The sequence below is a fragment of the Alligator mississippiensis genome, chromosome 12, assembly GCF_030867095.1.
Source record: "Alligator mississippiensis isolate rAllMis1 chromosome 12, rAllMis1, whole genome shotgun sequence".
Classification (NCBI taxonomy): Eukaryota; Metazoa; Chordata; order Crocodylia; family Alligatoridae; genus Alligator; species Alligator mississippiensis.
Genome location: NC_081835.1, coordinates 59,826,720 through 59,850,984, shown reverse-complemented (window position 1 = coordinate 59,850,984; position 24,265 = coordinate 59,826,720). Strand labels below are relative to the sequence as shown.

Genomic DNA, 24,265 nt, shown 5'->3' with positions numbered 1-24,265 from the left:
AGAAGTTGCATGAACTGCTGCCATTGCTAATCGTTAGTAAAAACAGTTTCCCATTTACATGGCAGTTCACAGACATGAATCTAAAGCCAAGTTCCTTGGTGCAAAGGGATTGCACCCTAATGTAAGACGAGCAAAATATTGGATGGCAGGTCAGGAAGGAGAACCAGAGAAAGGTTGTGGGTGAGAAGGAAGGACTGAAATGGGAAAGGGCAGGAAAATGAGGTATGGTTAACACTCAGTGAGTCTCCGTCAGATACTCCGCTTATACTTCAGCTAACAGCAGTAAGCCCAAGCAGACAGTATTTGGATACAAGAGGGGTCATCTTCCAAATAATAACTTTGTGTGAAATTCATCCATGGGAATATCGGAGAAGTCTTCAGCCTGTCTGGAATTTGCTCCTTGGATTTTGTTGGGTCAAATAGAGAAATTATGTAAACAGATGCGATTCCATTGACTTTGGAAGAATATTGCTGAATTGATCTCAAAACGCGTACCTTTTTGAGTGGATTCTGTTTGGCTCTTCTCTGACTCCTAGTGCATGAATCCTTGATGGTGAATTAGAGGCTGCCCAGGAGAGAGTTAGCGAGTTGGCAAGGCCACTTGCTCACTGTGGGTTATGAGAACTCTTCCAACTATGGGCCAGAAACCTGCCTGCTGGATTACCCCTTCCTTGATTGCTGGAGCAGCTGCTTAAAAAAACCCGAACAAAGCAAATCACTTAAATCATGTGCTGCGAACAAAAAAGAATCGGAATAGACCAGAAAATGCAGGTGCACGAATCCTGACATGTTGCCAGGGTTTGTGCTGTTCTTTTGAGTTTCCCCTGCTGAACACTCCTGACTACAGCTACGTTTTGACACAGGATGCCTGTTGGTCTTGTTTTGTGAGCAGCGTTGGAAATGTCCTCCGCTGAACTGTTGCTGCTGTCACAGGAGACACCTCAGGGGCCAAAGCACTCTTTTCCTCCTGATCTGATTTGGATGAGTCAAGCATAAGAAGTGATTTGTTAGAGAAAAAGTGTGGCCGATCAGCATGGCACAGACCTTTAGTATTTGCCTATAGGGGGTAGGCTCGGCTCAGAGCTTGACAGTACAGTGGGTAGAGAGAATATTGGTACAGGCTAGAAGTGTACTAGGGGTGGGAGAGCACCGTTTATGGGTTACGTCCATAGAGCTAGGAAGAACAAAGGCTGTTAAATTGAAATATTGGTCATATCTCTGGATTGAGACCCAAGGGTTTCCTTGGCTGCTCTCAGGTTTCCCCCAGCCAGTGAACTGCTGACTAGTACCTGCCTTTACGTACAGAAAAAGAATTAAAGAAATCCTCCTAACTCTTACCAGGTGAGTATGTAAAATGTCAGCAAGCATCTTAAGGATAGAAAACCTCATCATTGCCTCGCTGACTCATTCATGTCTTCTCGGGGCATTTGTTGGATGAGTGTCTCTTAAAAAGGGAGGTTGAAAAGTAGCATACACCCAGGAACAGAAATATCCTCTAAACTGTCCTCAAGCAGAAGAGGATTAGAAGATTTTTCTCTGCAAGTTATGTACAAACTTTTTTCTGATGGTTAAATAAGGAGATAAGGACACTGGATGTCAGAATTTAAGCAGGGAATTTAGTCTTCCCTGGTTGGCATGGGGTATACTCTAGTGTTGTTCATCGAGCAACGATGACCTTCTGTAGACAAAATCTGTTAGGGCATGAATCCCATATGCGTGTTTGAGCAAGTATAGCCCCATTCAGTGAGCGGGGATTTGGCAGGCTCGTTAAGCAGTGTCCTTTTGTAGCATACCTATGTACTTTATTCCTTTCAAGTAGTGGCAAGGCACAAAGGCAGATTTGATGTTAAATCCCCCTCAAGAAAAATGGGCGAGTCTGGGATGGTGTGGAAGAAAGCCAGGCAATTGTTGCTGAAATTCCTTTCTGCTTTCAGGGAAGCATTTGCACTGAGGACAAAAAAAAAAAAGGAGTGATTACATCAAGTACAAAAAGTGGGCTTTTCAATTATTGCCTGCTTAAAAGGAAGCAGATCGAAGGCTAATGGTAAAGAAATCAAAACCATGGAAAGCATCAGGGGAGGCAGTGTTTAGGAAATATCTGCTCTCAAGCTAACTTCACGTAAAATTAGAGGGGATGCTGACAAGCACCATCTTGCTGAAAAAAATGTGCTCTCCCTTGTTTGAAGTCCTTCCTTTGAAGCCTGAAATTACTTGGTTATTCAAGTGGGGCCAGATTCTGCCAACTTCATTCTCTCAAGCAAACTCATTGAAATCAGCGGGCCTGGTTTTCCCCCCACCCCCATCATGACTACGCTGGAATTAAAGCAGTGCACAACAGATCCAGGAGGCGACTCAGACCTTTGGGGGGAGCCTTGCATCAGTGAGAAGCGCGGGAGTATTGTTCTCTTTTGGTCCAGCGGTGCTTGGAAAGCTATTCTCCAATTTCTCGCAAAGCTTAAAATTAGCATGGCTTTAAAAGACTGTTACAGGAGCATCGCCATTACTGATACTGTCAGTGTACCTTATTAGTTAACAAAATGAATGTTTTCAGAGCAGGTGAGACCAAACCTGAAAGCAGTTGTGTTACAGTTTACTTTTAGCTAGTGTTTTCATCCTCCCTCAAAGCATGTGGTTCTTCAAAAGAGTAATGTCAGTTCTGTTTCTTATCTAAAAAAAAACAACCCCAAAACCCCCAAAACCTGAAATGCATTGTGGTAATCCAGAGTTTCAAAAGAAAAATTTTGGACTCTTGCAGTGTTGAAGAAAAATGTTAATAAGGGGTTGGATTTTAGTCAAATGCATTCAGGGGTTACAGACACTGAGAAAATGATTTTCAAAATTATCAAAATGTTTCTTCTTACTCTTATTTCATCTGCTAGTGGAGGAATCAGCAGAGCAACTGCAACAGAAGAGAAACCTGTGTCTTAAATAAATGCAAATTCCTAAAGACAGAGTTAACGAGGACAATTCAAATTTATTGTAATTTTGTTTTGTAAGGGAATTTTTCCAGAATTTCAGTTTCTTTTCTCTTTCATTTCTTTTTTCCCCCTCTAGTTCTGCTATCTCTTCCTGCTATAACCGTGTCTACCAGAGTCTGGCCAATCTGATTCGTTGGTCTGATCAGGTAATGCTGGAAGGTGTGAACTCGGAGGACAAAGAGGTGGTGACCACAGTTAAAGATGTCATAAAAGCTGTTCTGGATGGAGTCAAGGTACATGAAATGGATTGCCAGATTTTACAAAATATAAACTATCCATCTTTTAAAATAGATATTGTTTGAACATGTTGGCTTTTAGGAGCGCACAGACTCTAAAGATCCTGTCCTTGAAGTAGATAAAATTGCATCTCTTAAATCTGCTTTAGTTCAATTGAGATGACCCTATCTGATATATTTCTTAAGAAGCCCAACACATGCTTTTAAAATGCACACCCTGGCAGCCTGATGCAGTGCCAGAAACAATAAGTCTTTATTGAGCATTGTATTAAATGTTCAAAGGATCTTCATGATGCTGAATGTAGATTACAGGTTAGAGTTTGCATATTTTCTGTCTAGACAATGTTTAATGGAAATGTTTCCTGTTAATGTGGAGGAAGAATCAAAGATTGCCAACCTCACCATTTATCAACAGCATGGTTCTGAGATTCCCAGTTATGCTGGGACTTGTTACTGGTGATGGGGTAATGTCAATTGTTTTGGAGGTTTGGTTTGTATAAGCGTTTTCCAGTCTCACTGATCTATCTGTATCCTCTGTGTGACCTCTTTGGAGCACTCCCTGCTATCTATCCCTGCCTGGAAAAGCTGCTGGCATTCTTCCCACCTCCCAAGAAGTTTTTTGGCATCCATGTTCCTCACCATTCTCCAGGCCTTTCTCTGTCTTTGCTAATGGTGAAGGGCCTAGCTGCTCTCTTTCTGCTGAAGAAAGGGAGGATTAAGTGTCTTGCATATACCAGCTGAATCAAACCACTAAGGATCGTTTTGGAACTAGGACTGAAATACATTTGGGGGTGTTATTTGCATTCATCACCCTTTCTTCTTGCTCATAGTATTATCAGATACAGCCATCCTTTTCTGTACTCAAAACTGGCTGTGATTTTATTGCCTGGAACTCCCCGTTAAAGCAAAACACATTTCCTTAATTTTGGCCTTTCCGTTTTTTCCAATGTATTTATTGGCCGCTGTCATACTCTGAGTATCCATCTTGGGCCACTGATAGATGTTCAGTTAAAGGTGTAAAGGGATCTGCAGTCCTTACAATTGTACCTCCTGCCATATCATACACTCTTCATCTGATTGAGGATCAAATCTTAATCGCACTCTTGCTGGTGCAAGACTGGATCTTGATCCTGTGTTCCCCCTACATCAGAAAACAGCAAGCCAGGTGTCTGGTGTGTGCACAGCTGGGAGCTCCAGTCAGCTGATCAGCCACGCATTGAATTTAAGGTGCAATGGGAACCAGTCATAAGGTTGTTAAGCATATTTTGTTTAATAGCTTTGTGGCTTATTCCCCATTTTATCACACCATTAATTGCATGCATGTGTGGCTGGGTTACTACTTAAGACGTGATTAACTGGTTAATCATGTTTTAAGTGTAACATCTACCAGGGGCCTTCAATATCATTCACCTGAATTATTAAATGCTATTGCTGTTTTTCAAGGGCTTTAAACTTGTTTAAAATAAAATGTTCCCATCATCCAGAGAAGTTATTTTCCAGGAGAAGTTTGGGGGGGGTGGGGGGGTAGGAACTACAGAGACAGAGCCTTAGCTGGTGGAAAAGACAATACTTCCTTGAATTCAACGGTGTTCTGGCATTGTGCGCCACCCTAGGGGACCTACCTTATAGTGTCCAAATTGCCAAGCATGTAGGGGAGACATTGGAACCCTGCAGCTTAATAATGTTATACAGACCTGTGCAAACTTGTGCAAGTATATGGGTGAAAAAATGACGTAGCAACTTGGAAGACTCATGCTTGTTACGTAAACGTACCTAAGGATCCTGTCAATACTGCACAAAGACTGATTAGACTTGTGTGCAGGTCCATTGCAGAGAGAGACTGAGTTGGTTACATACCTGATGTCAGTGCCCTTGGCTGGGAATCCAGCTGGGAGACCTAAGGAGGCAGTATTTAAAAGTGATGTGAAAGCGTCCCTTGTGTTAACAAGTGCCTAGGTACTTTAGAAGGGCCAAGCAGGAACTAAGAAATAGGTTACTTCTCTACTTCTGGATCCTTTAATTTTATCATTAGCAAGCAATGCAAAATCCACTTCCCCATTTCAGCGCTCACTTCCCTCTTCGCTTTCAGAATTCTGCAGACCGTCACCAGTTCCATTCTCTTATTTGCTATGTTAATGCCAGGTTTTACCATCCCTGTGGTTATTTATAGCAAGAAAAATTCCCTTTTATAATCATAGAATATTAAAAAAACCCCACCATCTCGCTTTGGACTTTCCATTTTGTTAAAGTAGCTTCAGTTCAGAGAGAGGTTTTAATTATCTGCAATTACTGCTGTAGAATCCTCTTCAATGTGCTAAGGAGAAATATACTGTGCTTCTGGCCCAGTTACTTTACTGATAATCCTCTATGTTGTGAAGTAAATCCACAGGTTTCATTCTTGGACATGGCTTTTTCGTCCGAGGTTAATGTAGATGGAGGTAATGGGATGGGAAATCTGCTGGTGTTCTGTTATAATGCTTGTCAAAAGTGGGATCAGCTCTGATTTCAAGGAGGCCCTTTCAAGGTGGTTTTCAAGGAGGGTGTACATATGCCATGATGGCAGCGTGTGCCAGCAGGGACCATCCAAAGCACGCCCTACTCCTGCTCACCTACTGTAAGCTGGAAATATGCCAGTGAGGCAGCTCCAGGGCACCCACCACCTTAGGCGCACTGGAGTCCAATCGCACTACAGCGGTTCTGAGTTCAGTGTATACGAGTGGGAAGGCAGGACAGGCTTGGGAGCATCCCTGTTGGGACACTCTGCTGCCATGGTATCCCCTTAATGGGTGGCTTGCTTTCTGTGGTACAAGGTGAGAATTAGTAGGGAGATGAGGATAGGTTCACTGGGATCTAGAGGAGTTGGGAGACCGATGGTCTATTCTCCACTGTCATCATCTCATCACACTTGCCCTGGTCAAGATCTGCTATGAAAATGTTAGAAGGCAACTGCAAAGCTAAACAAAAGGTGGAGTTAATTTTAGATTTCTTTTCCTCTGGTGCATACTGCGTGGGCTGTGGGAGGAGGCCTGGCATGTACATTAGCTTTGACTAGTACGTTCCTAAATCTGTTCCCCTTTGTGAGTTCTCCTTGTACTCCAGCTTCATTGCACATGTCCAAGAATGTGCTACCAGATACCAGGGCATGGGGGTGAAGCAGTTAAAAGGTTAGTTAAAACTACTTCTTCCTGCCCACAGTTAGCAGGAGAGGAGAGGGCATTCGGCAGAGAAATTTAAGGTTAGCTCAGTGTTCGTGTTGGCTTTGCACTTTCTCTGAAAAAGAAGGACCTGGTTTTTATGGCTTTTGTACTGTATCTCCAATGTACATCAGCACCATAGACTTCATAGATACAGTCGCAAGTCCTGCCACTCTGTTGTTACCCCCATTCAAATTATTGACACTTTGATATGTGATCTGCCTAGCGTGAGGGCTGCAGCATGCTAGAAAAGAGGTTAACAGTGGCCAAAGCATTTCCCTTAATCCCAGACCTTATCTTTTATCCTTGTCCAACAAGTCAAGCCCTCCTCACAGAAGTCTTCACTTCCCTCAAGGCCTCTTCTGTCTACACAGGAGAGGAGTAAGTCCATAACCCTAGCCATGTCAAGCACTCATGCCCTATCTGCTTCTACAGTCTGTTTCATTGAGCATGTATGAGATTTCCCAGGATAACCTCACTGAAGCTGCCTCATTTTCTCTGCTATTGAGAGAGGTCTAGTCTTACACAAGGTAAGCCATTTCTTGAGCATGAGCTGGGCCAAACACACAACTACAACTGCCAAAGGCAAAGGCAACCTTGCACTGGGCACGTTGTCTTGGTGAAACGGGCAACAGGTCTACGCACACCACCATGTATGCTGCCCTGTTTCCTGTTGTTCTCCCGTGGCCTGTTTTCCTTTGGAAGTCTAGCTTTTGTGCTCATTAGGAAGGTCTCTTCTGCAGTCAGATGATGATGATGATATTCTGATCGTGATTACTTACGTCTAATGAAACTCTGACATCTGTTTCCTAACTCGGCAGATTTGGATGTGAAGACAGCTGAATGGCAATGAATGCTTACACTGAATTTCAGATTGTTTTAAAAAAAAAAAAAAGGTAGTCCTTTGCAGCTTCCCTTGGAATAAAGCTCAGGGGAGTCATTGTGATCTGCCAACACTGCTTGTTATCCAGTTTGATTGTAACGAGGTGCATGTTGATAATTTTGAGGAACGGATCTGTTTGCCTCCCTGAAACATCCATACAATGCTCTCTATGCTCTTATGGCATTGTGTGAGCATGAGTGATTGTTGTTTGGACTGCTGGCGGACTTAAAGTCAAGGATTATCATGCCTTTATCTCTTTATCCTCAGTCTTATCTACTTTAGCCAGACAGACAGTACAGTAGTACTTTAAATGTTTCTGGGAGTTCCAAAATTGTAGTATTTAAGGGAGGCCCTGGAGGCAGGCCTTGTAACAAATGCCCTCAAATTTAACTCCAGGTGGAAGGCAACCTTGTAGAAAACCTAAATCATATTTTTTTTAAATATTTGCACAGATTTAAATAATTATAGATGCTAACACAGGTCTATAATTCTTTTATTCGCTGAGCAAAGTAAGGCCCTCCCCAAGTTTGGATGGCAGTTCGCTGGCTTTATACATACAATGCGGTAACATTTGGGCAGTTTCAAAATTTCAGGACATATCCTGGGCATCAGCAGACAGAAACCTAAGAATTGTGTTGGAAATCAGAAAAATGAAAAAGCCGAGTACGTTGGTCTCCCTGTTGAGAGCTGCTGAAAAGTTTGTGGGGGAAGAATCTCAGTTAGCAGCGGACAGTGCAGAGAAAACCTCACTCCTTCCTCCCTTCATAGCGGCAGCCTTCCTGAACCTTATATGTTCTGGTGAGGATGGGTACCAGGACACAGTGCTCCAAATGGCTTCCTCAGGGTAGAAGTTGCTGTGTCTCTGTGTGGTTTAACGTGCTGCTTTTTAACAGAGTGCCATCACATTTATCCTTTGTCTCTTTTTTTTTTTTTTCTACCCATGCTCCCCCCCCCACCCTTTTTTTTTAAGGAGCTGGTTAAACTCATGAAAGAGAAGCAGGACCATCCCTCTCCCACAAGCCCAGTTAAAACAAGTTTACCAACGTGTAAATCTGACAGGTGAGTCACCAGGAAATACTTCATTTGGGGGCCTTAGCACGTGTATGTGTCTTGTGTGGTAGTTCCACATGGGCTTGTGTCTTCCCCCTAATAGCTGAGTATTTCAGGCCCGGTATCTGATATACCTCTGCACATGATAATAGCATTGTATTCCTCAGGTAGCCCTATTCACAGTGGAACTACTTGAGGCATAAAATATTCTCAGTGTGAATGAGGGATCCAGAATTTGGCAATAAAAATGTACATGACTGCTGCAGTCATACAAATGTCAATACATTTTAGTGTCGATACAAATGGAGTTTTGCTTGAAGGCCATAGGCATACCTTACAATAATAATAGCATGTGTACATGCATGTATGTGCGCACACGCACCTCTGTGTGCGTAAAAAAAAAATAAAAAATATATATATATATATATATATATATATATATATATATATATATAAAAGCATGTGTGATATTTACAGTGCATCAGAGCTTCCCCTGACAGACCGAGAGATGGAAATTCTCAACAAGACAACTGGTCTGACTCAGTCTACAGAGATACTGACTGACTCCATGGATGAAGAGGTTGCACCTCCCAAACCCCCTCTACCCTGCATTCGTGTGGCAGAAAACAGGTAATGCTCCCAAGCCATCTGTCTCTAGGATATCTCTTGTCTCCATCGGCCAGTTGTTTTTTATGTATCCTTTCCTGTATATAGACTGCCTATTGATGCCTCTAAAGGAAACTTTCAGGACCTTCATCTGAGGAGGGAAGTCAGAACTGCCTATTGACAGAATAAGGGCTGAGAGTCTAGGGTTACTTTGCCTCTGGCTTGCTGTCTGAGTTTAAGCAAGTTATTTCGCCTCTCTGTACCTTCCTCTATCTGTTTGAAATTTGGGGATAACTTCTTTAAAGGGCTTTGAGATCCCTGGATGAAAGGCACCATGTTAGTGCAAAGTATTCTCATTTAAAAGATATGAATGCCTTGTTTGGATAATACTTTTCTGCACTGTGTGTTAGTTGTAGATAGGGTGTGATCAGTTTCCCCTGAAGCCAAAGGTAACGCGCTAATTTCAGCAGGCGTGTTATCACACTTGAATCTGCACACAGATAGTTGTGCATTGTTTAGCAGGTTAAATACTGATGAAAAGATACAACTGTGCGTTGTCATCACTCTTACTACTAACCAAAGAAATGTTTCTGCACTCTTTTTCTGAGAGGGAATAAAACCCCGAGATTTTGAGAGGTTTTGGTGTGTTTCTACTACAGTTTTACCTGACAGTTTTAATAAAAATGGGTGGTATGAAAATGTATGTCATGGTTATGTGGAAATAGGGATTTTGGCTGTGGTTAGCAGTAAGAATCTTGTTTCTGGGTAGTTTTAAATTCTCTTTACTCTGTGAAAGGTTCTGGTATGTTTTAGAAAGAGGCTATGAGCATACAAATTGAGACCAGGCAGGTTTGAGAGTTCCTGGACTTAGGAGCAGCATGTAAAACAATATATAAAACTACAGGGAGCTCTCCCATGTACTGGGAAATGGCTGTCTTAAGTAATGAGAGATGGGCATTTCCCAACTTTGTCCCAGTGCCAAAATATAAACCCTCACAGTATAGGCTGTGGGAGAGCATGGACAACCATCTCCTCTTTTGAGTAATGGTGCATAAATTGATTGTGATAAGAGCTACTTTCCTGTTCTGTGAAAAATTTCAGGGTTTAGAAAAATAGATTGCTGAAACATTGCCACCCAGCTCTTGGCAAGAAGCCCTAAAACTATGTGACAGTAAAAACCTGTTCTCAGTCTCCTGGAGTCTCCAAGAAACCTTTTGCTAACAAAGTATATGAAATACCTGTGTCCTTGTGTCTTGCAGCCCTCCTCCAGCACTGCCCCCTAAAAAAAGGCAGTCGGCACCTTCCCCTACCAGAGTGGCAGTAGTAGCACCAATGAGTCGAGCCACTAGTGGATCCAGTCTGCCTGTTGGAATCAACAGACAGGTAATAGCTTCATCCCTTTAAAACCAATGGAATCGCGCTCTGGAATGTAGGGGGAGCTGAAAGAAGCACTGCTGCCTTCATCTCTACGATTCACAGCACACTTCTCTTGCTAAACAGGCTTGTTTAAAGAAGAGTTACATTTTCCATGAAGAGGAGATTCATAAGTGTAAAGCATCATGTAATAAATAACTTGCATCAGTTCAATTTCTTAAGGCTGCTGTTGCATTTAAATAATGCATTCTCTCAAGCTCTGTTACAGTGACTGATCGTAGGCTTTCAAGAGTAGAGAGAGTGAATATGCCAGTCCGTAACAGCATGCTGGGTGTGTCTACTTGAGATGTTTACTGCACAGTAGACTAATTAACTCAGCTGTAAATGTCTCGTGTCTACACATGCAGCCCTATTAGGCTTCAGGAAACTAATTCACTCCCCAGCAGGATAGTACTTGTAAACACAAGTACTGTCCTGCTGCAGAATGTTTTTTGTGCGCAGCAGCATATAAGTAGATGCTGCCCTGGCTGGCTGGGACGTGAGGGTGCTTCAGTATGGGGGCTGCCTGCTGGCTAGCCCCACACTGGAGCAGCCTGGTGCCCCAGCCAGCCCTTCTGTAGCACGTTTTGCTGGGTAAGAGCAGCCCCAGGCTTGGTAGGCTGACCAACGCCCTGGCTTGCTGCCAGCCGGGGCTGCTCCAACCCGGCTCAACATGTTACAGTCACAGGTGTACATTCAAACAGCGTAACTGGGAGCAATAAACTCTAGTGCAATATGTACTGGAGTTTATCGCTGCATGCTAATAGCACGTGTAGACGTGCCCAGCGAGTGCAAAACACCAGGCCCATCTTACCAAGACCCACCATTCTTGGGTATGCCGTGGGCCATATATAGCTCACTGGAGAGATCATGCCTCCATATCCAAGCAATTGCATATTAAATCATTTACCCTGCACAGGTGGTTTGAGTATTTCTGGGCCCTGTTGGTTCTTGTACTGGGGAGAATGGAAGATGGGAAGGTGTTGGTCACTGTCTGCCATTTTGTATTATCATGGATATACCATTCTAGAGATCCACCATCATGTTAGCTGTCCAGTAAAGATTGAAATAACTTAGATTACCCCAGCTTGACTCCAGTCCACATGCTAATGTCCTTAACATGAGTGTGATGGTGCTTTTTAACTCCAATTGGTTGATCTGTCAAGAGGCTGTTGATCTATAGGGTGACGATTACAGCTAGCACAACTCATCAGCTGCTAATACAAGCACTCCATGCAGCTCATGTGTACTCAGCACCGTGACTCCTCCCAAGGGAGATAACAGAAACTATAGAGGTGCCAACTTGAATGTTAGTAAACTCCACAGTCAAAGCCATAGACACTAAGATGGAAACAGCGCAGGCCTTGTTTACATTGCAGGTCTTATGCCAGCAGACAGCAATGACAGCCAGTACACACCTTGCATGACTTTGGTGGTTCCTCAGCCCCTTCCAGAACCATGTGGCTCCACTATGATAGCTGTACCAACAGGACAAAAGATACACCCTGGGGGCACCAGCTGTTGACATGGCTGTGGCAGCCAGCAAGAAACATGGGCGTGTCTCCACATGCTTTTTGTCATGGAGGCAGAAACCTTCTTGTTTAGACCAGGCCTACATGGCAGTAACCCAGTTCAGGTTCCCCCGAGCACATGCAGATAAGTCAGCAAAGCTATGCTGATCCAGTTTGGTCATGACAAATGCCTCGTAGAGTAGGATGTTGGCAGAGAGCTCAGCCTTGGTCTCCCTAGTATGCAGTCAGCTCTTGTTGCTCAGCATAAGCTGTCCACAGCACTGCAAGCTTATACAGCATTTGTGGCAGTTGCTCCCTTTGTCTTCCCCCTAGTTGCACAAATGAACAGTGTGGTAGCAGAGGTAGGTCTTTCTAACTAGGGTGCACCTGGCAGATTGTCCCCCTACTGTCTAAGCTTTTTCAGGAGGAGACTTCTGCTTTGGATGTTGTCTTCCTTCCTAGAAAGCTGTTGATAATAATGCAGGTTGTTTTGGGTGGTTGTTTTTTCTGCCTAAGGATTTTGATGTTGACTGTTACGCCCAGAGGAGGCTGTCAGGAGGCAGCCACTCCTATGGAGGGGAGTCCCCTCGTCTTTCACCGTGCAATAGTATTGGCAAACTCAGCAAGTCGGATGAGCAACTCTCCTCGCTGGACCGCGACAGTGGGCAGTGCTCCCGCAACACAAGCTGTGAAACATTAGGTAAGGAGGCAAGTCCCAAATCACTCTCGTCTTGCACCAGCACAGGGCAGTGATGCAGAAGAATAACAGGGTCTCGCCTGTAACCGTTTCTGTGTAGCTGCTGCTAGTAGCTCTGGAATAAATGCTATTCCGTCAGAGCGAGGAGAGGCACAAAGAGAGTTGGTTAACTTGCCTTTCAGCTACAGACGTCTGAATTCCAATGATCTGGGTCACAAGCTGAAATGGCGGTTGTGTTCAGCCTCATTAGTGCACATCAGCAGAAAAGGGCAGTTCCATGATGCTAAAAAAACTTTTATTTCAAGCCTGGAGGAATTATAGGACAAAGCAATAACCAAATACAATCAGTGTAGAAGGTGGATTCTCCCTCATGGGAGATTTTCAGAAAAAGACTGTATGGGCATCTGTCTGGGCTGGTTTAGAAATAGCACTTCTTGCATCTTTACAGGGGTTGGAGTACATGCCCCTGCAAGTCCCTCCCAGCCTGATGATTTGTGATTCTAGAAACATTATCCCTCTAATGATGTATCTGGTGGATGGTTGTTACAAAGTGTTTGCTTAATAACCTAAAGGAGTTCAGATGTTGCAAGGAGTCTGCTAGGCACTTTGCAGATGATGTTGGAAGAGTCTGTGCTGTAAAGGGTTTGCCCTCTAAACTGAGGACTTGATATTGCAAATGAAGATGTCATGAGGTGGGGTGTAACATATATAAAGGGGCTAGGGTTACAGCTGGAAGGCAATGCATCAGGCCGCAATAACTGGGTTTTGTTGTCCTTTCTCTTATGTGCAGATCACTCGGATCACTATGACCCGGACTATGAATTCCTGCAGCAGGATCTCTCCAACGCTGACCAGATACCTCAGCAGGGGCCAAGTATCCTCAGCCCGTTGCCAGAGTCCTTGGGCGAGTCTGGCTCCCCCTTTCATGGACATAGTTTCCAGACCCCCCAGGGCAGCTCTCCCCAGCCGGAGCACTGCGGCACATTGGTAGCAATGCAGTCCACAGAGACTCCCCCAGCTTTGCCAGAAAAGAAGAGGAGGAGTGCAGCCTCTCAGACTTCAGATAACACAAGCTGCAGGGTCTCATATGAGAGGCACCCTTCGCAGTACGATAATATCTCAGAGGATGACACGCAGAACCCCGGGGCTCTCCCATCGATACCCTTCCCACCATTTGCTGCTGTCTTGCCCTTCCAGCAAGGGAACTCTTCAGCACCGATTGAATTTATTACTACTTTTGCTGCTCCGGACTCTACGGGTGATGCAGAGAAACCACCCCCTCTTCCAGAGAAGAAGAACAAACACAGTAAGCCACTGCCTTTGTTGGTATTCCTTCATGTCCTTCCCTCCCTTAGAGCCAGTGTGCTATGGGTGATCATGCCCCAGCCCCCTAAAGCCAGGCGTCTTTCCCTTCCTCCTCATCAATATTTCCAAACCCAAGGGAGGGCGAGATCAGCAGTTAATATTTATGGCAGCCTCAAACACTGTTGCTTCCTGTAGAGAGAGTGCCATTCTCTATCTCCCCCAGTTCCTAAGTGTGGGAGACTGTGCCTTTTGAACCTCCCCAATGTATTCCCTCTTTATGCCTTTGAAGACTAATTTCAAGGAAGCTTCCCACCACAGAGGGGAGGGTTCTTCTGTGAACCAAAAGAAAAGCTTTCTTTTACAGCTTTTCTCCCTTCCTGAGGCTAATTGGTGCCAGCCCTGTAGTTTGGGCACTGGATCATGATCACTGGCATAGCAGCATAGGACTAGCTTGTCTTGGTGTTGCCTGGTGCTGCCATCCGGCTGTGGGATGTCGTTTCCTTTTTATACATAAAACACATTATTAAAGTGAAGACCATCTGAATGCAGGGGCCCTCTGTCCTTAACCAGACTCCCAGCTCCCCGTATTCTGGCTCTGAGGACTGGAGATAATGACTCCACTTGGAATATGTTAATATCCACTAAGTGGTAGGTTCCTTGCTTTTAAAACTTGGCCATCTTGTTGAAAGAAAACAGTTACACCGATCCATTAGGGAATGAACTGAGCTGTGGACTGTGTGGCTAGACCCAGCAAGCATTAGCGTTTCAGCCACTGGCTAGCCTTACAGTTCCTCCTTTAAAGACATTGTGTGCACTGCCCTGTCATTCAGCATTTGGATCAGAGCTGCTAGGTTGTGTGTGTTCCAGCCCAGCAAACAAAGCAATTGGGAAATATTGAGCCAGGCTTCTGACTTGTTTCTGTAGCTGGTGGTTTTTTTATTGGGACCAGAGTGGGATTGCAACTAGCCTGAACTGCTTAATGGTCTCTATCCTGTCAAATTAATACCATCCCATTCCCACACTGATGACGTAGGAAGAGTTCATCAGCAGAAAACCACATTTCCATTGGCAAGGCTGGTCCTCAAGTTATGCAGGCTGCAGCTGCCACCCGTGTTGTTAGAGCGGCCCCAGTTTGAGAACCCAGTCTTTTACCTAGAGTTCCCCACCCTTGTGCCAGTACATCAGCCAGACAAGAGCATGGCTTGTGGGCAAGGTAAGACAAAAGGTTTAAAGGTACCGAGAGCAAACAACTGGGAGTCGAAGCAGGGGCTCACGTATGGCACAAGTGAGAGACAGGCTACTACATTGTTTAGTCAGGGATGATTATTCTGACCCAAGGCTTGTACTTGTGTGTGGCGCTGATCTCAGTGGAATGGGGCTACAAGTTCTCCTTCCTGGATGCAGGTTCAGATGCACTGCTCACCTGTGCACTTTCGGTCACCTCAATGGGCGTGTGCAGGGAGATGCCACCACATACATGTAGGTGACAGCTTTGGAGAGGCGCACGGATGGATGTACAGGGGCTGAAAGTGGTTGGAAGACCCATTCCTTGTTGAGAGAGATCAATAGGCCATTTGCCTGGCTCTCTGAGCCCTGCGTTATTCTTCTTTATGATACGAAGCTGTTCACAGAGTCAGGGAATTACAGGTACTCTTCACTTAATGTTGTCCTGGTTAAAGTTGTTTCATTATTACGTCAATGATCTATTAGAGACCATGCTTGTTTAAAGTCGTGCGATGTTCAGTTATAACGTTGTTTGGCCGCCGCCTGCTAGTAGGTAACTGCTGTGATGTCATTGGATTCGCTTAACATCGTTTCACTTAGTGGCATTTTTCAAGAACGTAACTACGACATTAAGTGAGGAGCAGCTGTATTTAAAAATGATTTTAAAAGGTTTTCTCCTTCTTATTGCCAGTGTGCACTTTGAACCCCAATAGCAGAAGAACCTACAAGCAGATTTAGCCTTGATGTTTTATCTGAGCTGTGTATAATAGAGTTGGCACAGTAATCTGATCTGAAAGTATCAGAGAGGTGATTAGATTGTATTGCTAGGGAGGGAGAAGCCAGGTTATCAAGCATATCATCAGCCCTGTTAGTTTGATACAACACCTTTGGTACAGAGTTTGCAGTAACATTTGGGCTGTAGCCCAATTTCCATTGCAGCATGCTTTGCAGTCAGCCAGAGTTTGCTGTGTGCAGCCCGTACCCTGCTGTGCATCGCGCCACAGGTCTGTGGTTGTTTATTTTCGTTTTCTAAAATCCTCACTTCTCATACTGACATTTTTAGATATATGGTAGCACCCTCTTGTCTTGGCTGCTAGCCTGCATCTTGAATATGATGCATGCAGATATTCTAGTGTAAATAAATATATATGTACATTTAAATATCCACGGCAAACTCCTAGGATGCTGACCAAAGGAAACATGCATTCGCTAAGATTTAGAGTTGTCTTGATTGTGGTCGCTTTGTTGTGAGTCAGCCTAAGGCAATTGATTCACTGGCAGGAAACAATGCAACAGAGACTTGGAGGGGCTGTTTATTAATAATACATGGCAAATCATGACTGAATTAAAGAACCATATATGAACTGTGCCTAAAACATCCTCCAAGAGCCCCTTTCTGCCTGCTGCAAATGGGGAGAATGATCCACCTTCCAACCCGCTACTGTGCCAGTGGTGGATTATACCAGACCATAGTTAAGCACCAACAATGTGCTTGTGTTATACCAGGCACCAAATGTAGAACAGCCTCTGCTGTGAAGAGCTCATGGTCTCAAAAGACAGGATCCTCCACTCGAGCAGCTTTCAGTCAAGGGACGAGTTTTTATTCATGTTTCTGTCTAATGTTTTTGCTGCTTTTTCTCTCCCTGTTAGTGGGGACTAAGTGCAGCCTGCTGCCTTCTTGGCAGATGGCATTTGTCTACTGGAACCACACTAAGGATAGGCTGGTGTTAGCCAGCATAATATAAATGACCCTTATCTTCAAAGATGATGATGAAGGCTAGTTTCTTTGCCATTGTCTTCACTAGTCAGGGAACATGAATCATAGAAATGATTCAGACTTGCTGAATCATAGAAAATGCAGGACCTTAGGAGGCCATCTAGTCCAACCCCCTGCTAAGAGCAGGACCAGCCCCAACTAGATCATCCCAGCCAAGGCTTTGTCTACCTGGGTTATAAAATCCTCCAAGGATGGAGACTCCATGTCCTCTCTGGGTAACCTGTTCCAGTGCTTCACCACCCTTCTAGTGAGAGAGTTTTTTCCTAATATCCAACCTAAACCTCCCTTGCTGCAACTTGAGCCCATTGCTCCTTGTCCTGCCATCCGCCACTGCGAAAACAATCTTTGGAACCCCCCTTCAGGGAGTTGAAGGCAGCTGTTTAATCCCCCCTTGGTCTTTTCTTCTCCAGACTAAATAAGTCAAGTTCCCTCAGGCTCCCTGTCATAAGCAGGGATCGTGGTTTTCCCTGATTAAAAAAAAGTGCAAATTCTCTGATAAAAACTCCAAAATACATGATTAAAATGAAAGGCCCCTAACTCCCTCCTACAGCCACCCCTGGCCCTGCTGGTGCCCCACAGCCCCCTGCCCCACCAGCCCTGCCCGACAGGCCCCCCGGCTGCCTTGGCTATGGGGCCAGGGACCCAGGGCCACAGCCCCCTGCCCCCAGCAGGAGGCGGTAGCTTCTGTAGCAGAGGGAGCCTGGCTCTCTCCCCCCCCCCCTTGCTGCCTGCCTGCCTGATGTGCATGGGGCTGGTGTGGCTTGGGCTCCCCACCGTGCTGCCCTCCCCCAGGGCCTCCGCAGCCCAGCGGGTGCAACCTGGCGCTTGCAGCTGGGAGCTCATGCTGTCCTGGCGAGGCGTCCCCTGCACACGCAGCAACAGTGTGGAGCACAGCCCAGCACTGCCACCCCTGCTGCTGCTGCTGCACGCACAGGGGACGCCTCACCAGGGCAGTCCCAGCCCTGTACAGCTCTCTCTCTCTCCCTCCCTCCCTGTGGGAGCCTCAATCCCCCCCACCATTTACCTGCGGGAGCTGCTCTCCAGGTTGCCTGGGGGCCACGTGCATGCACATGGAGCCCCCTGCCTGCCCACCCTCCTCCTGCTCCCTTCCAGTCCCCTGTAGAGAGCTCTTTGCAAACCTGCAAAATCCATGGGTTTCTCCGGTAAAATAAAAAGGCTGCAGTTTCTTCCAGTAAAGGGTAAAATCTGCAGTTTTCTCCATTTTTCCATGGGAAATGGAAAACCCAGATCCCTGCTCAGAAAGTCATGTGCCCCAGCACCCTAACCATTTCCGTTGCCCTCCACTGGACTCTCTCCAATTTGTTCACATCCCTTCTGTAGTGGGGGGCCCGAAACTGGACACAGGACTTCAGATGTGGCCTCACCTGTGCAGAATAGAGGGGAAGAACCACTTCCCTCAATCTGTTGTCAACACTCCTACCAATGCAGCCATTAGCCCTCTTGGCAACAAGTGCATGCGGTTGTCTTATATTCAGCTTACTGTCCACTGTAACCCCCGGGTCCTTTTCTGCAGAGCTGCTGCCCAGCCAGTCAGCCCCCAGCCTGTACTGGCACATGGGATATTTCCATCCTGAGTGTAGGACCATGCCTTATTGAACCTCATGAGATTTATTTTGGTCCAGTCCTCCAATTTATCTAGGTCTCTCTGAATCCTGACCCTACACTCCAACGTATTTACTGCTTCCCCCAGTTTGGTGTCATCTGTAGACTTGCTGAGGGTGCACTCTATCCCATCTTCCTGGTCATTGGTGAAGATACTGAACAAACCAACTGCAGAACCAAATCCTGGGGCACTCCACTTAGATTCATAGATGCTAGGGTCGGAAGGGACCTCAACAGATCATCAAGTGCGACCCCCTGCCCTAGACAGGAAAAAGTGCTGGGGTCAGAGGGCCCCAACCGGATGCTTATCCAGCCTTCTCTTAAAGACCCCCAATGTGTAGTTATCAAGACCCCCACTTGATACTGGCTGCCAACTAGACATTGAGCCATTAACTACTACTATCCTTTGAGCCCAGTGAGCCAGCCAGTTTTCTGTCCACTTGACAGTCCATTCATGCAACCTTTACTTCCTTAGCTTACTTGCAGGAATGTTGTGGGAGACTATATCAAAAGCCTTGCTAAAGTCACGGTGTATCACATCCACTGGTCTGCCTGCACCCACGGAGCCCGTCATCTCATCACAGAAGGCAGTCAGGGTGGTCAGGCATGACTTGCCCCTGGTGAATTCATGCCGACTGTTCCTAACTAATCACCTTCTCCAAGTGCTTAGAAATAGATTCCTTGAGGATCTGCTTCATGATTTTTCCACGAGAGCACAGCTTGAGTCTATTCTTTAATTTAACCCCTGTCCTCGCACAGACACACATCCATCATTCGTGCAGTGGTAACAGTATCGCACATCAGCTGACACCACCTGAGATGTGCGACAGATCTTGACTTGAGTTTTGGCAAGGAGGCAGTTAGCCTGTGGAGCTCAGCACCCAACTAGGGTAGCCCAAGAAGGCTTTGGCTCCTTTTAAACCTGATTGTGACCACCCGTGCAAGCTGAAGAGGTGCTCATCCAGGAGCAGGAAGCCACGACATGCTTGTGAAGGTGATTCTAACCGCAGCACTGCTGTTGTCCCCCCCCACGTTTTGGGTCTAGGTGGAGAGGTGACGTAAGGGAGGCATTTTGGAAGGTCTTGGAGGGGAACGCTCCAGACTGCGTCTCTCATTCCAGGGGGGTGACAGGGTGCCGCTGTGGAGATGTTCTGGCCGGAGGCATTACGTCTCCTCCCTCCCGCCTGTGGAAGAAACTGCAGGGTGTGCAGCCAGTGCCGAGCCAGTGATGTCACTTCCCCATCTGCTTTTTGAATTTCTGCCTCATTAAAAACCGCAGCACAGAGAGGAGGGGAGGGTGGGGGGAGCCCTCTGCAAACAGCAGTCTCAGGAATGCGTCCGTTTTCTTTTCTGAAGATAGAGGCATTTAAAGGGCCTCTTCTGTGCGCGCTCAGCCTCCCCCGCTCCCGCAACACTGAATGCAGGGATTGTGCTTTGCTGTGTCAAATGCCTTTCCCTTCACCTAAAAACGTAGGTGAAGTGCACAGACACGCTCACCTGCCCTGCACTATCGGTCGCTGCCATGGCAATGGGACGCATTAGCGGCATAAAGAGCAGAGATAAGGAGCTCTTCATTCTTCCTTTCCAGACTGAGTTAAGGTTCCCAGCAGCATAGAGGCATGCTGCGCTGAGCAAAGGCACAGGCTGGAAGCTCATTTTCCCTGGGAATCGAATGTGTCGCCTCTTCACCAACACTCCCATTACTGAAGCAGGGCTCCATTGTGGCTGTCGGGTGGTGACGTCAGCTCAGTGCATTCAATGTGGCGCTGGTTTTGTAGATGAATCCTTACCGAGGCTTAGTCAGAACATGCCTGTGTAGGCTGTTACCGTATTTTGGGTCACCAACCCCGCAGAGGCTTTCCTTGTTTCTGACTGGTTTCAGTCCCATTCAAGCTGTGAGCTAAAACGTGGTCTTTTGCCCCAGACTTTTAGCTTCTGTTCCTCCACCCAGGAAAGTCGCAGCCCTTACATGTAACCTAGGGTGCTGGGGATAGCTGGTCTGTTAAAGAGGCTTTGTGATCTGGAGCTCTGTATTGACACGGGGCTTTCAGTGCTTCTCTGTACATATGCTTTGAAGGGAGCAGTTTGGTCCCCTGAGTCTTGCTGATATTTGAAAACATTTGTTCTTGTACCCCAGGAGTCCTTTGCCTGGGTTTGATTGAAAATAAGAGAAACTTGGCCCATAGAAAATTAAGAAATTAGGGACCTCAGGAGGTCACATGTAGTCCAACCCCCGGCTCAAAGCATGATCATCCCCAACTAGATCATCCCAGCTGAAGCTTTGTCTAGCCTGGTTTTGAAAATGTCCAAGGATGTCTAGCCGGGTTTTGAAAATCTCACAACCTCTCTGAGTAGCTTGTTTCACTGTTTTACTACCCTCCTAGTGAGAAAATGCTTCCTAATATCTAACCTAAACTTCCCTTACTGCAACTTGAGCTCATTGCTCCTTGTTGTCATCTGCCGTCGCTGAGAAGAGTCCAGCTCCATCCTCTTTTGGCATGATTGTATCAAGACTCTTGTTTTTCACCAGGAGAGGATTTGGTTCAAATTCAAGTGACATCACCAGGGGAATAAATTAAGTCTCAGTCCTACCCTTTGGGGTCATTTGTCCACACCCAGCAAAAAGACCCCCCTGCACGTATGCACATATTGGCATGTTTTTTCCTGACTCATCAAAGGGTACTGAGGAGTGTAACAGTGGAAGGGGCCTTTTGAGGCTGTCAGGTCCAATCTGCTGCATTCGTTATCCAAAGAGTCCTGAAAATTATCCACTCCAGTCATGCAGCGCAGCCACAGAGCTGAAGGAGGAGCCCAGGAAGAGTACTGAAGGTGAAGACTGAAAATCTGACATCACTGTGTGGACCCCAGGGACTGAATAGCAGGGATTACTGAAGGTCAGGATTCAATAGCATTGCCAGATCTCTATAGGAGCTGGCAGGTTGCTGCAAGACAGGAGCATGATGTGTATTGGCAGAGCTGAGCAGGATCATAAGATGGGAATAGCAGGTGTTGCCGGTCAAGGGTGAGGTCTGTGTGCAGCGTTTTCCTGTGCTTTGGCTGCAGGGGCCTATCTCATAATTCTTTGGGGCAGCTCTGCAAGGCTCCTTTTGTAAAAGAAGTTTAAAAATATCCGAGGAAGTCTCAAAGGTGCAGTTGACAGGTGCAGACAGGCTCCTTCCTGCTGACATGTATGTATGGCTACATCCTGTGTGGAATTGGACGGCCAGCAGGTACCCGGTGGCTGGAGCGGAGCCGAGCACGTCACTCGGTGACTGACCTTGTAAGCTGGGAACTGGCCCCCTGCATTGATTTTGCATAATGCATGCATTGCTGCATTGTGATCAACGCCTGCCGTTTTGCCAGCAGGCATCCATTTATTGCAGCCATAAGACTTAAGATGCCTGTGCAAGCCGACTAATTGCTGCTTCATGATTAGATATAAAAACATGCATGAGGCAAAAGCAAACCCTTTGTCACTAATGATGAGCAGAACAACTGAGGAATGACAAGGTGCCTTTGCAGATGTGCCAGTCAGCCCCTTTTAAAGTGCTTGAGAGAGAAATGCTGAAGTTAGATGCGTTGCTTGCTCAAGAAAATACAACTTAAGGCCCTAATTCTCTATGAGAACTGCACAAGCAGGCTCCCATGCCTAGGCAGAGCCCTGTAGATTTCTATGGGACATCACATCATTGCAGAGGTCCACCGCTCCAGGAGTCTCCAGGTAGGATTATGGCTTCCTTCTGCAATATTTTCCATACAGAATGCCTCCCAAACATGCTGTAGATTTGGATTTAGTTGTAGAATTAGAGGCATAAGCACATTTAGAAAAGAGGAAAAAAAGACTGATAGAGCTGAAATTTGAGATGGTTCAGTCAAGTGGGGAGATGCAAGGAGGCCATTCCAGATGGCACAGGTCCTGTTGGGAGAAGGCTTTTCCACCAGTGCCAGCCGCAGCACAAAGAGGGCCCAGGCAAAGTCGTGCCAGGTGACTTGGAAGAGATGGATCCCGTGAGAGAGACCAGGGCGTTTTCCCACCAAATCAGTTCGGAAATGCGAAGTTGAGAGGCTGAAGGGAGGCTGGGTGTGTGTGTGTGTGTGTGACACTGGGCACATGACGCTGGGCAGCTGTGGCTTGGGATGATCACAGAGAGGGAAATTATAATGTTTAAGGTGGCAGAGTGAGAGGGACAGTGATTATGGATGCTTCCAACTTTAAAAAAAACAACCCAACAACCCAAGTGTTCCTTCCTGCTTATTTAAAGTGAAGGTGCTTCTTTTTTTTTTTTTTTACAAAAAGGTCTAATTTACTTCTCACTGTTCGTGCTATTTTTTAAATATTTGCACTTCCCTTAGTAAAAAGAGCACAAACTGCCTTGGTTTCTAGTCTGTTTGACTGCCTCTCCCTCTTGAAGTCAGAACAATATATGTTCGCTGAATTAAAAAAATCATGAAAACATTTCTTTTAACTAAATTCTGTAGGTGAACTTTGTGCCTCGGCATACTGCATTTTGGAGGTAACTTCAGAGAAGAAAGGGGACAGAATTTCAGTTGGGTTGATAAATATGCAGGGTATTTTGCTTGATGCCTGCCAGTCCCAAAACAAAAATGGGTTGTGGGAGGTCCATGCAGCATAACCTAGAGCAGGGGCAGGCAATTATTTTGGGCAGAGGGCCATTTACTGAGTTTCAGCAAACCATCGAGGGCCGCATGACAGGCAGCCCAGGGCAGATTAATATTAATTTTCTACATTTTTTAGGGGCCTCACGGGCAGAATAGAATGGCCTGGTGGGCCGCATCCGGCCCCCAAGCCACATTTTGCCCACCCTAACCTAGAGCCTCTTTTCCCATTGTCAAGAAGTTTGGCTCCCCTCTCCTGCATCCAGTGCTGACTCTCTGACAGCGTGGGAAAAGGTCTGCTGCTTTTTCTAGAAATCAGTCTATCCTAGTGGTGCTCAACTGGGTGTGTGTTGGAGGTTGGATCACTTGTTGTGGAGTCAGTGTACAGGGGTGGGCTCCACACCACCCACATCAGACCCTGTGCTGCCTTGGCCCAACCTTCGTGCCATGATAATCAGGTCCCGTGCTACCTTGGCCCGGCCCTGTGTGCCTGTATTGGGCCCTGCTCTTCTCCAGCCCTGAGCGCTCCTGCTAGCGTGCAGGGCTATGCTGTCTCCAGCCGACAGTGCTCTCTCCATGGATCTTGAAATTTGGCAGTGGGAGAGCAGCATTTAACACTGCCACCACTCCCCACCACCACATTTTCAGATTTGGGGGAGCCCAGCAGCCCGGATAACACAAGCTCCACAGGCTAGATCTGGCCCCCAGGGATTGAGCACCCCTGTTCTAGCTACTACCAAAACATTTGGCAAAAGTTACTGCCAGTTAGCTGTCAAGCGGCCTACTCCCAGGGTCAGTCCAGCTGGAGTTACTTTGACCTTGCCTACGCATACCCAGTTTGGTAGTGGAAGTTCTGGTGGCAGATGCCACGTACCACTGCCAAGGTGTCAAAACATGTCCACATCCATGTGCTGCTGGCAGCTCTGCTAATAAATCACAGGGTGTTTTGGGAAAGCACCGTCTGCGGAAGGAACCAGGGCAGCTGGTAGGAGGATGTGGTAGTATCTGCCTTGTGCCAGCTGCCAGAGGCATGCTTTAGCTCGGGAAAAGTGGGGGAACTGGCAGATGTGGGAAAAGGGTCTGCGCTCTCAAAGGAGCTTTCGGTGTAAGCATGCTCCAAGTTTTGCAACAGTATGTGGTAGTGCAGAATC

The 24,265-nt window shown here is 46.3% G+C and overlaps 1 protein-coding gene across 1 annotated transcript in view; it reads left to right on the top strand.

Annotated features, from left to right (window-relative positions):
- RAPGEF1 (Rap guanine nucleotide exchange factor 1) overlaps positions 1-24,265 on the top strand; it is a 112,595-nt gene that overhangs the window by 52,583 nt on the left and 35,747 nt on the right. The window contains exons 4-9 of the mRNA XM_059715626.1: positions 3,055-3,211; positions 8,262-8,350; positions 8,819-8,971; positions 10,207-10,330; positions 12,388-12,571; positions 13,359-13,874. Coding sequence (XP_059571609.1) covers positions 3,055-3,211; positions 8,262-8,350; positions 8,819-8,971; positions 10,207-10,330; positions 12,388-12,571; positions 13,359-13,874 — 1,223 coding nt within the window. The remainder of the gene's footprint in view (positions 1-3,054; positions 3,212-8,261; positions 8,351-8,818; positions 8,972-10,206; positions 10,331-12,387; positions 12,572-13,358; positions 13,875-24,265) is intronic.